This window comes from Argiope bruennichi, chromosome 2 (assembly GCF_947563725.1).
Source record: "Argiope bruennichi chromosome 2, qqArgBrue1.1, whole genome shotgun sequence".
NCBI lineage: Eukaryota > Metazoa > Arthropoda > Arachnida > Araneae > Araneidae > Argiope > Argiope bruennichi.
The window spans coordinates 56,633,171-56,649,330 of NC_079152.1; the positions used below are offsets into that span (position 1 = coordinate 56,633,171).

The following is a 16,160-nucleotide window of genomic DNA, read 5'->3' on the forward strand; positions in this document are numbered from 1 at the left end:
TATTTTTTATTTAGATAGATTTTGTCTTAGATGACTTTAGAGATATTTTATTTTGGAATGTCTGATTTGAATATTTTTATTATTAAAGTTAAATTAATTATTTTTATAACAGAATATGCACTTATGAAATTATATGTGATATATAAAGTAATTGGCTCTATGCTATGTTTTCTTAATTAAAAAAATCATGCAATAATAATATTCTGCTTATACATGCATCGTTAAAATGAGTCTTCTCTCTTGTGTTTCATTTATTAAATATTTTATATGAATGAATAACTGTGAATTGAATATTTTCAGCAGTTAATTTGAACAAATGCATAATTTTCAGGTCTGTTTCTGATACTAAAATGACTGCATTTTTCCAAAATAACTTTACACAAGACAAATGGAAAAAATCTGCCATGAAAAATGCATATGTTCTTATGGGCAAACAAAGATTTGAACATGCAGCGGCTTTCTTTCTTCTTGGTGGTGATTTGAAAGTAGCAGTTGAAGTAAGTAAGTTATGTATTAAATGGTAAATGTACAAATGCTAAATATTACAATATTTTTTTCTAAGGGGTAGAAAAGTAATTTAATTACAAAATGGATAAATCCTTGATACTGCAATTTTTAATTCAGTCACAGGCCTAGTTATTTTTTGTTAATATTTTTAATAAAAATCATTGAAGAAAATGCACTTTAAAGCATGAAGGTTGGAAATAATATTTTCTGTAGTGCTAATTCCATTTATATTTTCTCTGGGGAGCTGAAAAAAGTCTGTTAAGTAATGAATTATTATATCTTATTATAAATAAAAACCATTGTGACAATGCTTTTTCTAAATCTTTCCCTAAACTACTGGGTCAAATTCAACAAATTTTGCACACCTATTATTTAAAGCAAGAAAAGGCATGTTGTCAACTTTACATAAAACAAAATTGAATTCAATATTCTTTAAATTAGAAATCAATTGTTCAGATTTATTATAATTACTTCGAAACAAAATATCCCCCCCCCCACTTTTATAACATTTTAAAAATGCATAAGTTTACCTTTTCAATGATAATACTTTTCTATGCAATTTTTTTTCAGATTTTATTAATTTTTTTTAAATTGAGTAATTGAATAGATGTAAACTATACAGAAATAAGGAAATTTCTAGATTTTTCTGTTGCTAGGCTTTGAGCTATTCTGTCTTTATTTATTTACTAGCCGCCTTTGGCGACCAGATGGTTCGTCAATCTTAATGTTCATTAAAATTTTAATAATTAAATATTTTATGCAATTCCAACTTTAATAGATTCTTCAGCAAAATATTTTAAAACTTCAAATTTTGATAGTCATATAATTCACTCATAATATTATAAAGGCCTTCAGTCATAACGTGATATGTATCTCTCTAATTTTCTGTTACCCCTCATAGAATTTATGCTTTAAATTAAAGTGTAAATGATTAATCTGCAATTAATATAATAATATTTTTTACTGAAACAAAGCATTTTTTTAATAATATGATTACTGATAATAGAGTCACTGAGCGTTTAAACTTTATGGGCACTAAAGAATATCTTTTTTAATTTATGTAATATCTCAAGAAGTTGTCAACAAAATTTTCTCAGATTCATCATGAACAGATCGATTCATTAACAATGTTTCATTTTAAAGGCATCAAACACTGAGAAAATAAAATGAATCGTTTAAAATAATCGGTCTAAAACAGGTTTAAAAAAACTACTTCAAAAACGATGTACTTAAAACTATAAGCATATACAAAAAATATATAACTAACATAAATACAATTTACTTACAAAAGCATGAAACTAACCTAAAAATAATTTAAATCATCCGTTGATAGTGGTTGTCATGACAACAATCAGAACAATGCGCATGCGTGAATTTTCTTCGCCAGTTAGGTAGCGCAAATGCATGAATTTTTTTACGCCAGTTGGGGTAACGCTATGCAGATTATACATATTTAATTTCCTTGATTCTGTGTTATTTTAATTCAAAAGTACTTCAGAATGAATCTGAAACATGGATTAATTAACAATGTTTAATTTTAAATGCATAAAACATTAAGAAAATAAACAGAATCGTTTGAAATAATCCGCCGAAAAACGTTAACCTAGCCTCATTACTGTTGGGAGAAAAAATTAACTGAAGCCTTCCTTGGCAGTAGGGAAAATGGAAGATTTTTTTGGCGGGAAAGTTAGTTTTTAATTAATAATTAAAATTCTAGTTAAAATTTCAAAAAAATGGACCCCAGGTGCACATTCCCGACCTCTAAGGTATACATGTACCAAATTTGATAGCTGTATGTCAAATGACCTGGCCTGTAGAGCGCCAACACACACACACACACACACATTGAGCTTTATTATAAGTATAGATTATTATTATTTTTTATATTTGTTTTATTTCTTTATGAAAGCATTATACAAGTTTTGTTACATTGTTTTGTTTTGAAAATAATTCTAAAGCTCCTTTAACAATAAATTAAAAATTAACTTCTGTTGAAATCTCCTGTTATCTTTTCCATCTTCTATGATGTAATAAATGATTAATATTGTTATTGAAAAGAATATAGAACTTTGAGTAGTAAGAATTTTGGAATAGGGAAATGATATCTAGAAAAGAGATTTCCACATAAAGCAAAATTCTAGAAGAACAGTAAGTGAAATGCTTAAAAAGAGATAATTAACAGTATATGTTAGGGACAACTATTGATTTTTAAAAAATTTCTTATAAATGAAAAATTAAGTATTTAATTATCTTAAAGAGTTTGTTAAAAGTTTTCTGAAATATCAATATTTGCAAACAAAATTCAATGTGCTTTATGACAAATATTATTAACATATGGAGAAAATTAGCTGTAGGCTGTTTTTAAAAATCTTCTAGTTCATTTGATACTCTCATTAGTAGTTTTTTACACTAAGAACATTAGATATGAAAATTTTTAATCCCAGTCAACAATGAGTATTTCAGTTAGTTAACTATAAAACTGCAGTTTTAAGTTTTTTATTAAATAAAAATTAAAAAGGATTAAAAAATTTACCTGCTAATAAAACTGTAAAGTCAACTACAATACTGAGTTTGCTAACTGCATTTTTTTTACAGATCTAATGAAAGTATAAATTTCAGAATTCGTCAATGAACTGAAACTGTATTTTATAAAACTATTTACAATATTGTATTGTTTGAACTGTTTCTGTTCTTCATTGTGATTAAATGTTTTCTTTAAGAATTAATCTTCAGTTTGTGTTACTATATGTAGAAATTTTATGTCAAAGTCGTTTATTTGTATATTTTTCTGATATGAAAATCCTTTTCGTCCGTTTTCAGATAATTTTAAATCATTTGAATGATCTGCAGTTAGCAATGGTTGTCATTCGATTATACGAGGGTGAGATAGAAACTGTGACTCCTTCTTTGAAAAAACTACTGTTTGTTGAAGTTTTGGGATGCGAGCCAGATGGCACTAACTATATTCCATCGAAAGCTTATCCAGATCCTTTTATTCGATGCATGGCACGATGGATACTTCAAGACTATTGTGGTTCATTGACAACACTGTTACAGACTGATGTTGGATATTCTCATCCAAGAGCATCCGAAATAGAAAATTCTGGTGATCGTATGTCCGGTAATATATTTCAATATTTTTACTATCCAGTCTTTAAAATGTATAAAATATGAAATTTAGTTTAACTTTTAAATAAACTGATTTTATTTTGATAATTTTCCTTTTTTGGTACTGGTACTTTTTTAAGTAAAAACTAAAGATAAATACTGTAGTTAAAAATAAGGAAGCCTTATAAAAATTATTTATCATTAACTTTAAGGATGATTAAGTAGTACTTAACTTTTTTATATGGAAATACATTACTCATTGAAATATTATATTGTGAAAATTCAACTGTATAATGAAAATTATTACTTCTTTAATTAATTACTATTTTGATTCATATATATAAATATGGAAGATATAATTAAAAAATTTTTGATTGCCTTTTTCTAAATACTTATTTCAGAACTAGTTATTAACTGATTTTTTTTATAGTCTTATGTTTTATATTATTCAAATTTCATTTTCTACCTTTAATGATTATGTCTTACAAAGCTCCATTAAATCTATTTACAGCTAATCCAAGTGTGTTTAATTTCTACTTATTTTTACGAACTCATCCATTGGTTGTTCGTAGACAGAGAGCTCAAAATTTATCTGAACTGAAAAAATCAAAAGCAGCAGGAAAGCAAAATTTCCGAAGTGAAAGTCTTGATGTTGAAGATGTGAGTAAATTTTTTTCATTAGTTTATTCTCAGCAAAATTGTAATAATAATAATAGTAATAATTTATAATAATAATAATAAATATAGTAAGCACATAAATAATTTTGATTCTAGTATTAAAAAAAAAAAAATTCCAGTTTCAGTTGTATGCTCAGTTGTAAAAAAAAAAAAAAAAAAAAAAAAAAAGGAACATCTTTGTAATTTTATTATTTATTCCTGCATCTTCACAAAATTGGTTTCAATAGAAATAACTTAAAGTGATATATTTGTTGAGATATTAAACTGATTAATCAAGTTAATTAACACAATTATTGTTAATAATTCTTCCATTGTGGAAATTAGATTTTTTCTTTTTTTAATAATTCGATTCAGCTGATATTTTTATGTATTATTTGTATCAAACTTTGCTCCAAAATTCACATTAATTGATGAGATATTCTTAATTTTTTTTCCTGAAATGAAAGCCAAATTTGTCCCAAATGAATCAATTTTCCAGGGTTTGTATATTAAGTGAATCTCATCTTATTAATAACAAAATAATACCTTATTTGCATTCTTACTCATAAGAATTTCTGAAGAACAAATGATTCAGATTTATTCTTAATATAAGTAAGATTTTTCAAATTCTAAATATTTTTTGTTTTTATTTAAATAGTGAAGTTTTATTACTTTTAAAATCAAATGATCATTAATCTTTTTATTTGATTCTATTTTAAGAAACTAACAGTCATCTTAATTTTTATGGTGACTGAAATACATTGTTTAATTCATTTTTTTTTAAAAAGTCGCTGATTGATAAAATGCAAATACCATTTTAAGCCAATGAATTATCGGCTTTTATTATAAATAGAGAATTTTATTTTCAGGCAGAAATATTTGTTAATCAGATAGAAGACTTATTAAATTTTAATTTTTAATAATAAAAAGGGTAGTTTTTATAATAAAAATATTGCACATACGATTTTTACATAGTTTAATTATTTCATGCTCTAAACAAATGTTAAATATTTAAGGATTTATCTGTTAATATTATGATAATAAAATTTTAAATCCTAAAAATATTAGAGAAGGGAAAGTTAATTAACAGTATAGAATTCTATTTATCTGATTATAGAACTGCATGAGAGTAATATTTACAGTGATGAAATAATATTTGGAATAAACATTTTTTTTTATTTTTCCATACATGAATTAAACAAGGCAAAGAGCTGTGGTCTTCAAATAAATTTATCACTATATTTTATTGAATTTCCATATTTCAGGTAACTCCTGACAGTTAATTATGACATCTAAAATGTTCTTTATGGATCTATTGGTTTGATTATTTGAAGAGATAAAATTTTAAAAATATACTATATTAAATGCAATAAATGAAGAAGCTTAATAAAAGCTTATTTTATAGCATATAAAAAAATTGTTGGATTTAAAATCATGATTTCATTGAAAACTCTTACTGGACTGCATGACACTGTTAAGTCTTTTTTAATATTTATAGATTGGCATGTTGTCTGTAAACTATATTATGAGGCTTGTGAAACAAGAAAAAGAAATTAGTGCTATAAAGAGAGAGCTACTATAAGAATGATAGAATGAGGACATTCTTTTATGCAGTGGTTGATGCAATCAAGACACAAATGAACTGATTCAGGCACATTATCATGCAACAAGTTGAATGTAGTTGCAAAGAGGATTTATAACTTTAAGGGCATCATTTTGTGGATATTTTGAAAATATTCTCTAATTAAAAAAAGTGTATAAATTAAGTGCTCAGCATTAAGCCATTGGGTATATAAATAATAGGTATTAATTATTTTCCTTTTGTAATGTAATTAATTTGGCAAGTGGTAAAAAATGCTATCTTGGATCTTTATTTAACTTACTTGCAAATGGTAACTGGTGGTAAAGATTAGAGCTAAGCATTCTTACAGTCAATCTGTCATGCAGTCAAATTTTATATTGTCTGAGTGGGGGAAAAAAAGCATTAATCTTTTGAAAAAGAAATCAAAATCCATGTTAAAATAAAATCATCTGATTTAAAAATAAATTTAATCGCTGTTAAAGCTTGTGCTTCATGGAAAGCATAAGATGAAGAAATAATAACTTTCTGTGATTTGTTATGATTTATTTTTAATTTTTTAATTTTGAAGGTGTAGAATGCATACCTATTTCTTTTATATATTTTTAAACTTATAGCAACAAACCAGATGTGTTTAGTTATAATGTTATGTATTCTGTGTGTGGCATGTTACTGAATATCGAGTTTTAATTTAAAATATTGGATTCAGTAAAGTGGATTCATTATTACACAATCACAAGAATTTTTATTAATATCTTATTACTTTATTTACTCCATTTAAATTGTTAAAAAACAATTTTTATTAAATTATGATTTTTGTTCTAGTTTTAATTTTAAATTAACCATTTTTTTTTAACTTAGGCACCATTTGAAGATACTATAACTCCTTTAGAAAGAAGATTATTTTTTACCACAGCACATGCTCACTTCCGAGCTGGTTGTCCTGCTCTTGCCTTAGAAGTATTGTCCCGTTTACCAAACAGAGTACTAACTGATGGTCCTATGTCCCCAGATGATGCTGTCTTTGATTTTGCAAATGTCATTAATGAAGGTGATAATGTAATTGCTACTGGATTAGTAAACCAGGATTCCATGTCCCAGACAACAAATAAAAATGTTGATTGGGGTCAACCTGTTGCTGCATCTTCAAGTGGAGGCTCTGCAGCTGACTTTGATTGGAGCCAGCCTTCTGTAAAAACAAAAACTGAAGACACTTTAGACTTTGATTGGGGTGCACCTGTAACCCAGGTTAAGGAACCAGAATTGGAATTGGATTTTGGACTCGATAATAGCGAAAATGAGGTCTCAGAGGAAGAGGATGGTATAGAAATTAAAGCTCCAGAAGAACCAGTTAAGGGTATGAAACTAAAGTTTTAACTGCTTGTTGGGCTATCTATTAAAACTCTTAACAAACTAAATTGATTATGAAAAAGATTTAAGAATTATTGTGTACCATAAAGACAGAAATTATAATGAATACCAACTTTAAAATATAGCTTTTCCCCTTGTTCCCTTTTTTGTACACATATTTGTTAATATAAATATTAACAGATTAAGCTAAATAATTACATTCCTATATTCATGATTTTCTATTAAATTTCTGAGTGGAACTTATAAAAGCAATTTTCCTTCACTTTTATATCAAATATTTCTCACCTTTAATTCGTAAAAAGCCTTATATTATGTAGAATTTTCTTTTTTTAATGGTGAAAAATACTGACATGAGTGTCAAGGGGGAAAAAAATTTATCTAACTTTGAATTATAAAAATTTTAACCTTGATAAAATGAATAATTAGGAGCAGCAAACAAAATATTTCTTTACATGAAGAATTGGGACTCCTTGAGATTGCAGTTTAGTATTTTAATTGATTTTTGCATAGGAATGGTAAGGAAGAGGATGAGAAATCAGGAAAGTTTAAATCTGTATTAAAAGATGTATGCATTGATTGTTATTGGTAATTTTTCTTTTGGATAAAATAAAATTTAATTTGAAAAATAATTCCAAATTAAATAAAACTTAATTTGAAAACTTTTTGTTAAGTAAAAAATAGGCATCCCGTATCTCCTTAGTTATCACCTTTCACTTTTTCAGACTCTTCCTAATTTATTTCATTCCAATTTTTTCAGTAGCTCATCATTCATATTCAGTATTAATCTGATTTGTATTAACTTGAAAAAGGATTTAACTTCCATTTCATTGAAAATTTTAATCTAGGATTATCAATTATTTAAACCTTTTATTACAAAACCATGCCTTAAGTCCTATTTATAAGAAGTGTTTTCAAATGAAATTATTTCCGAGGGATTTGTTGTTTCTCTGGACATGGCAGGTAACTCTTCATTGTTTGGTAACTTTGTCAGTGGCTGACATTGCTATAATTTTGATGTATAAAAGTTATTTTTAAAGCTTAAGTTAAAAAATTTGGTTAAGTTAAGCAAGTTATAAAATTATACTCATTCAAAAGCAGAGAATATTAAATGTAGTTGAAAGTACTAAATGTAAAAATAGCACTCAAATATATATATATATTTGCATGGATTCAGAACTGCCAGTTTTTGGCATCTCAAGATTGCTAAATTTGACAAAGAATTATATTCGTGTGCTAAGAAATATGATGACACAACCAGTATAACTATTCAAATAGATCTTTTAAAAAATGATACCGAAGAAAAGCCAGATTCATTTTATGATTTGAAGTGCTATTGACGTGCTGCTATTCGGCATTGCTGTTACCAATTTCTTTCCATCATAACCTGAAAACTCACTTTTTTTAAATGAAGAATATTTTCAGTTTTATTACACAATAGAATCACTTCATTTTTCTTTTACTTGGTTTAATGTAGTTTAATTTAAAAATATATAATTCAGGAAGGCTTTATTCAAAATCATTATCAAAATATAATTTAGTATAACAGAAATAATTTGTTGTTGGTACAGAGTGAAATAATTTTGTATAATTTTACTTGAATGAATATTTTAACTTGATTCTTAATGCAGATATTAGTTTGTTCTGAACACGTGCTAACTTACATGATTATAAAGTTGTGTCTAAATTAAAACTGTAATCTATATGCATTTTTAATTGATTTTTAGATTTTCAAATATTTACTATAATAAGTGATTTATAGATTTGGAAAGGAAAATTTACAAATATTGATAAAATTCTTTAAGATTGAAATTTTATGGCATTCATAGATTTCTAATTGAAAATCTAAAATCTTAATACTTTTCTGATTGGGACTAATTTTTTAGAAGGCATCTGAGAGTTTCGTAGTTGATTTTAATGTACAGAGTTTAATACGTTTGTTTCAATTATATATATATATATATATATATAAATAAAAAGTATTTGCATTTTTTTTTTTTTTTTTTTTTTTTTTTAGAAATAAAGAATGACTCAAGACCTGTTACTATAGATATCATGGCTCAGCAATTGAAATTTATAGCTTGTTTAAAGGTAAAAATTAAAGACATATTGATACTTGTATTTGATGTGTAGTATTTAATCCTCTGTTTAGAAAATTATTCTTGGAAAACTAGTAGACAAAGGTAAATTCCTTATCTTAATAATTTTCTATTCCTTTCAATCCTTAGACAAAAACAATCAAATATTCCACATTGCTTTGCTAATGACATAATTTATATCACATTATTTATAATTTATTGCAAAATAAACATTTAACAAGACCTATATTGCCACATTTAAATGTATAAATAATTATAATCAAATACATGGGAAAAAAAACCCTAAAGTAAGTATAGCTTTCAAAACTTTTTAAAGCTGCACATTTGTACATAGTATTGCCAATAATTATTTCTGCTTCTTTTTTTTTTATTTGATTAGTTTATTTATTTAAATGTGGTCATGCAAATCATATTAAAACTAGGGATTCAAAAGTACTTTTGAACAGAAAAGGGTTCGGCTTCTAGGAAGTATTGTAAGTGAATATCTGCAGAAATTTCATCTTCAGTTATTAAATTCAAATTTCCAAAATCATGGCATAAACTTTTGCAATAAGTAAAGAAATCTATCTAAATAATGCTAAACATCATAAAGCATATGCTAGTTTTTACTCTGTAATTCACTGCTTATGTTTCAAACTAATAATATGCATTTTATAAGCCAGTATGGACCGTATATTATGACTGTAACTAATATGTGTTGCATGAGAAATTTTGTTGCCGTTTTCTCATGAAAAAGTATAAGCATTTTCTTTTTCCTGTTAAAATCTAAATGATTCCGTTGTCTATTAAATAAAAGTACAGAAGTGTATTGCATCATTGTTTATTTCTCTATTACTTGACAATTTATTTTATGATCCTGTAGATTTATATACAAATAGAAATTTGTATAGATTATTAAATTTCTGTTATGTGCTGATTTGAAATCCTGTAAAGCAGAATTTATGTTAACACATTAAATGATTATCACATGAATAAAGATCAATGTTAATTGCAAGAAAAGATAATAGTTTTATAAATGGACTTTTCTAAATTAAATTTTTTAAGGCTATATTAATATTTTTGTCAGTAATTAAAATTGTAAATTTTCATGATAAAGGCCCAATTTATTTTTCTTTATTGTTTTTATTAGTTATTGATATGAATGAATTTAATATATTTTTTAAGATCATGATGGAAGAACTGAGTACTTTAGCTACCGGCTATGAAGTTGATGGAGGTCAGTTGAGGTATCAATTGTACATTTGGCTTGAGAAAAGTGTATCAGCTCTTAAAGATTTATGCCTGTATGGTGCATCTTCTGAAAATTATGATGAAGCAGGTAATTGATAATTGTGAAAGAAGTAATTTTATTATTCTGTCTTTAGCTGTAATTTTTCCTTTTTAACTTCATTGATAGTTAATTTTATTTGAAAGGAAAGATTCTTTTTTGATTTACTTTAATAATGTATTAAAATTCTGCATAATGCATTAAATAATTACACATTAAAATTCTGATGTGCTAATTTGAAAAACTTTTACACTTGTTTCAAAACAAATTATTTTTAAACTTATTTTAAATAATTTTAGAAATATTTTAATGAGTTTTTCAATGACAAAAGACAAGCTAAGCTTAGCCATGTATGAGATTTATATTGCTTCTTTATCTCTGAAAAAAGGAATAAGTTAGTAAGTTTATTTTTTTATACATAAATGAGCACTTTTTTATTTTATATAAATATGAATTTTCTATTTAAATATTTCTTTTATCTGCAGTCAATGAAGAATCGATGGCAATGGATGGTAGTTCTCACAGTAATGCTAATTGGGATAGTGCTCTTGACTTCTCGAATCAAAGAGCTTCCTTACATGAGATATTACTTGCTGATAAATTAGATTTTGAAGCAAAATTACAACGTGCCAGCCGACGAAAACAGTGGCTGAAAGCCAATGAAGCACTTTTGCGAACCTTATTAAGTTATTGCAGTCTTCATGGTGCTCATGGAGGTGGTTTAGCTGCAGTTAGGATGGAACTAATCCTATTGCTACATGAACTGCAACAAGAGCGATCACGACAACAACTTTTATCTCCCTTACCTTTCCCTACAACTTTACCTCTTTTAGCTGCAAGTGTGGCTTGCCAAAAGACTGTAGTAGCTGATCCTATAAGACATCTGCAGGTAATCTGAAAGAATCATCATTTTTTAACATACAGATATCGGTTATTTTATCTTGTAATGATTTGATTTATAAAAATGTAATATCTTTCTGAAATAGTACCTAGATTTCACGTGTCTTCGTGTTCCCTTTCATTATGAAATTTATATTTATATCTATTTATTTATTTCCACTCCATGATAAAATTTGTGAGATAGATTAGTCATTTATTTTATTTTTTATCCTATAAATAGAATTTTAAAAATCAAGAAATGTATCTCTGCTAATAATGACAGCAAATGTCTGTGTTTCTAGTTTTTGATAGGGCATATTATAGGACTTGGAACTACCACATTTGGGGGGGAAAAAACCCATTGAAGATACAAAAGTACTTAAACAGTGCCAAAAAAATTTGGCTTTATTTTAAATATATATAAAAAAATTGTTATACAATTTTTTCTTTAATTTTAACAAATTAAATATATATATTTCATATGACTTTCCAAAATACTTTTCACTGTTGTGAAGAAATGAAACATTATTTCATTTTTGTCATCAAATCATTTACTGAGATTATTTCTTTATTATAAAATTGATAATTAACAAAATTTGCATTCTTTTTTATACTGACTACATTCATAATAAACTTGTAATCAGATTTTCTCTTTCCTGCAAACTTATTCATTGAACAAAATTTTTTTTATTTCATTTCACATATTTAAATAAGTGAAATATTTTTGTAACAACTTCAAAGTAATATTTTTATAACATGATGAATAGATATATAATATGGTTTGCTTCCTTATTAATATTTTAATTCCATTTTTTTTTTGCCAACTGTCATAGTTGCCAAATTACCTTACTTTTAAAATATGTTTACCTTTTACTTTTAAAATATTATAAGTAAAAAAAAATCAGGATAAAAAATGTACTTTTGAAAAAGTTTAAAAATTCTGATATTTTATTATTTTTTAATGATTTTGCAAAGAAAAAAAAATCTTTATAGTGTTTTTCAATTTTTTTTTTTTTTTGTTTATTTAATTTCATTTTCCAAAGTATCATATCATTATTTCATGCAATATGTATGAGTACAGATATGTATTTAATCTTGCATGCTTCCAAAATAAATACATTTTTAATATGAATTGTTATTAAATAATAATTCATATTAAAAAATGTTTTTATTTTGAAAGTATGCTTTAAAACAGCTAAACATTTATTTGTATACATTTCAATTTTATTCAATTGATATTTTTCAATCTTATGATATAATAAAGGAGAAAATTTAAGTGGCTATGCTTTTCAAAGATAGATAGCTTATAATATATTAAGATTTATGTCTCTCTATTGGGCAGTTGGATATTGATAAATTTTGGAACAATTATATTTTAGGCTAAATAAAACTAGAAACCTTTTTCTCATTTCTAAATTAAGGATTAAATATAGTGTAGTTAATTGTATTTATAATATAAAAGTTCTATATATTATTTTTTTTTCAAAGATAGATCTCAAAGATTAATTTTAATTTTAGTATAATACATATTTTATATTAAGTTTATTTAATTTTACATGATTGCAATTTACTTTTCCAACTTAATATAAATGAAAGGTTATAAATTCAACATCTTTAAATTTGTAAATATTTAGTTTTGGTGCATGAAATCAAATTTATTACATTTAGCTTTCAAATCAATATATATATATATATTTTAAATTCTACCTTCTTGTAGTGATTAAATATACAGAGAGATAAAATGCTATTCATGGCCTTTTTTTTTTTTTTGAAAATGTGTTTGAAGAAATGATAGCAGTCTTTGATTAGGTTTTGTTATTTGCTTTTTTTTATTATATGAGAAATAATAATTTCATGTGCTTTCTGTAACTAATAGATTAATTTTTTAAAACTTTCCTAGCTATTTTAAACAATGCTTTAATTGCAATTTTTACAATGGTTGATTGATATTTTAATAATTTTTAGTGCATCAGTTTTTTACTTCTGATCCTTTTTTTATGTACGATGTAACATTTATTTATTTCCTTTTTAATAGAAATTAAAAATATAAAATGCATTTTTTCATATAAAATTTTCTTATTTTAGTCATTGGCGCATGATATTCTACTGACTATAATAGATATGACTGATCCACCTGCTGTTTCAAATGCTTCTTTTTCTCATTTGATTGTACTGAGAGATTTGAGCACTTCTTTGTCAGCCTGTATTTATGAATCTCTCTGTGATAGTGATACATTTGTTGTGAAACAAGGTGGTGCAAGAGGGCTTAGCATGGAAGAGCTCATCAGGTATGTGCTTATGTTATGTAGTTTGTAGTTTTATAATTGTGTTATGAAGCAAAATTATTATTCAGCCTGGCTTTTGAATGCATTAGAGTCTCAGGTATTGGGTATTTTATCTTAGCTAATGAGTTGTAAATGAATTAAAAATATAAATCCCCAAATGCACTAATTAATTTTTATTTGGTAGACTCTTGTTTTCCTATTCATAGGGTTCTATTTGAGTTAGATTGCTCATATAGGGGAAGTTGCTGTTTACTTCCAAACCTCTCATATCAGTTGATAATGAATGGTATTGTTAATCTTTTGTTAATTGTTCTTCAATGAGTGGTTATTTTTATATCTACTTGAATTTGTGCACTGCAAAAAGAAGGAAAATTCTGGAATAAAATATTGTTCTTTGATTTCAAATTGCATTATTATAATAAATTTTCAGAAAAAAAATGCTGGAAATTAAATTTGAAATTAATATTTTGTATAAATTATTTACCTGAATGTATTTTTTGATGGCCTGAGCAATAACTACAGTTCTATATTTTCTGAAAATTATTTTCTTCAGAGTAAGTGTTCCTACAGAAAAGTTTCTTATTAATAAACAATTAACTATTCAATTAAATTTCTTAATGCTTCAGTATTTTGAAGTATTTGTAACTTAATTGAGGTTACATTTATTTTATTTCAAATCAGCAGTTGTTATGCCTTCTATATGTTGTATGCTAGAAAGTAAAAATATATTCATAATATATGCTTCCAACAGAATCCCACCCTGTATATATGTAAATAATATACTTTTTTCAAATTATATATAATTTCAATTAATAATTACAAATCATAATTTAAAATTTTATAATGTAAAAAATCTTCTTAATAATTTTAAATTTATTTTTTAATTAAAATCAGATATGAATTGTTCACAAAAATTTTAACCATCAAACTGCACCAATTGATTTTAATGTTTATGTTTTCCTTTAATTATTAATAATTTTAAAAGAATTTAAGTATTAGGAGTGGCACCTTGAAGTCAAATAAATAAAGCAGTTTAGCAATTTTAATTTTTTAAAAATTAATCATGTAATTGTCACAGAAAATTCTCTAAATATTTTCTTTGTATTTTCTAGTATTTGTGAGTAAACTGTGAAAAATATCTGTTTAATATTTCAATTTCAGTATTGTGTGAACTATTTATGAATTTCTATTTTTTTTTTATATATGAGTAAAATGAGAAACTATTCTTTTTTTATGCTATCTTTAATAGTGATGTGCAAGTTTAAATTTATTCTGAAATAAATTGTGATAATCAGTTTTTATTTTTTCAAGTTCTGGTGTTGTCTATCAAAACAGTCATTTATTGGCTGGGCATGTAAATAGGATAAGGCATAGTAGTGGAGAAGAAGATGTGAAGGCCACAACATCTCCTCACAAATGGCCTGGTATGTATCAATTTTTTTCCTTTTGTTTTGTATGTTCAATAATTTTCTTCCTTTTGTATTTGGAAATTGATATATTTGATATCTTATGATTTAATTAAGTTGGATAAATTAATGTTGAATAAATTATATGGATGTTGAATATATTAAGGCCATCTCTTTATATATTATTTGTCAGTTAAAGTTTAAAAATGGATCTGAATTCATATTCTGTATTACAGATGCATGTTTTATTGAAAAATGGACAATAGTTATTAAATATATATTTTTGTCACAGAATTTTTTTACCTGTGAAATAATGTTTGCTTTATATTTTTACATTAATGTTGAATAGAATAGTTTAATTAGATCATACCAAGTATTTTGAATAGAAAATGGTTTGTAAATGTTTACAGTTGATGGGAAAAAAGTTTTCTTTTAAATTTCTGTACTTAGTTGAATTCCAAAATCTATGAATATGTGTGAATGTCATATATAATGATATTTTAAACACTAATTTTGATTCTAATTAATTTCTAAAGTTTTATCTTAATTCCACACATATTAACTTCATTCTAAAATATTCTCTTAATTCCTGATCTCATTCCACTTTTTCTATTTAATTAATTCATTCACTAATTTTCTATTTAATTAGTTCTAAAATTGCTGAATCTTCTAACACCGACAAGTTCCCACACTCCAAGTGAAGGGATAAAAAACTGACAGCCAAGCACATTCTTCTAAAAGATCTGTGTTTTTCCCTTATCAAAATTGACATATGAGAAATCCCTATGAAAATAGGACCCTCATAGTATATAAGCACTGGGGAAAATACTTTCTCCCTCTTTTAGCTTTTCCTCATTTTGTGTTGAGTCGTTCTGTGTTGTGCTCATCACTTCTGCTTGTTCATAAATCATAACTCCTGGCATGGAAATAAAATGAAATTAAAAAAATCAAAGACTTCTTCTCTGTCTTCGACTATAACTTTGCTTCCAAAATTATGCTTATATA

General features: G+C 25.4%; 1 protein-coding gene across 4 annotated transcripts in view; it reads left to right on the forward strand.

Moving 5' to 3' along the window:
• Window positions 1–16,160, forward strand: part of LOC129961682 (dmX-like protein 2) — a 92,254-nt gene that overhangs the window by 51,293 nt on the left and 24,801 nt on the right. For all 4 annotated transcript variants that reach the window (XM_056075212.1, XM_056075216.1, XM_056075215.1 and 1 more), the window contains exons 32-40: window positions 332–497; window positions 3,328–3,628; window positions 4,127–4,275; window positions 6,713–7,208; window positions 9,237–9,310; window positions 10,483–10,636; window positions 11,071–11,474; window positions 13,550–13,752; window positions 15,061–15,173. In XM_056075212.1, the coding sequence (XP_055931187.1) occupies window positions 332–497; window positions 3,328–3,628; window positions 4,127–4,275; window positions 6,713–7,208; window positions 9,237–9,310; window positions 10,483–10,636; window positions 11,071–11,474; window positions 13,550–13,752; window positions 15,061–15,173 (2,060 nt within the window). The remainder of the gene's footprint in view (window positions 1–331; window positions 498–3,327; window positions 3,629–4,126; window positions 4,276–6,712; window positions 7,209–9,236; window positions 9,311–10,482; window positions 10,637–11,070; window positions 11,475–13,549; window positions 13,753–15,060; window positions 15,174–16,160) is intronic.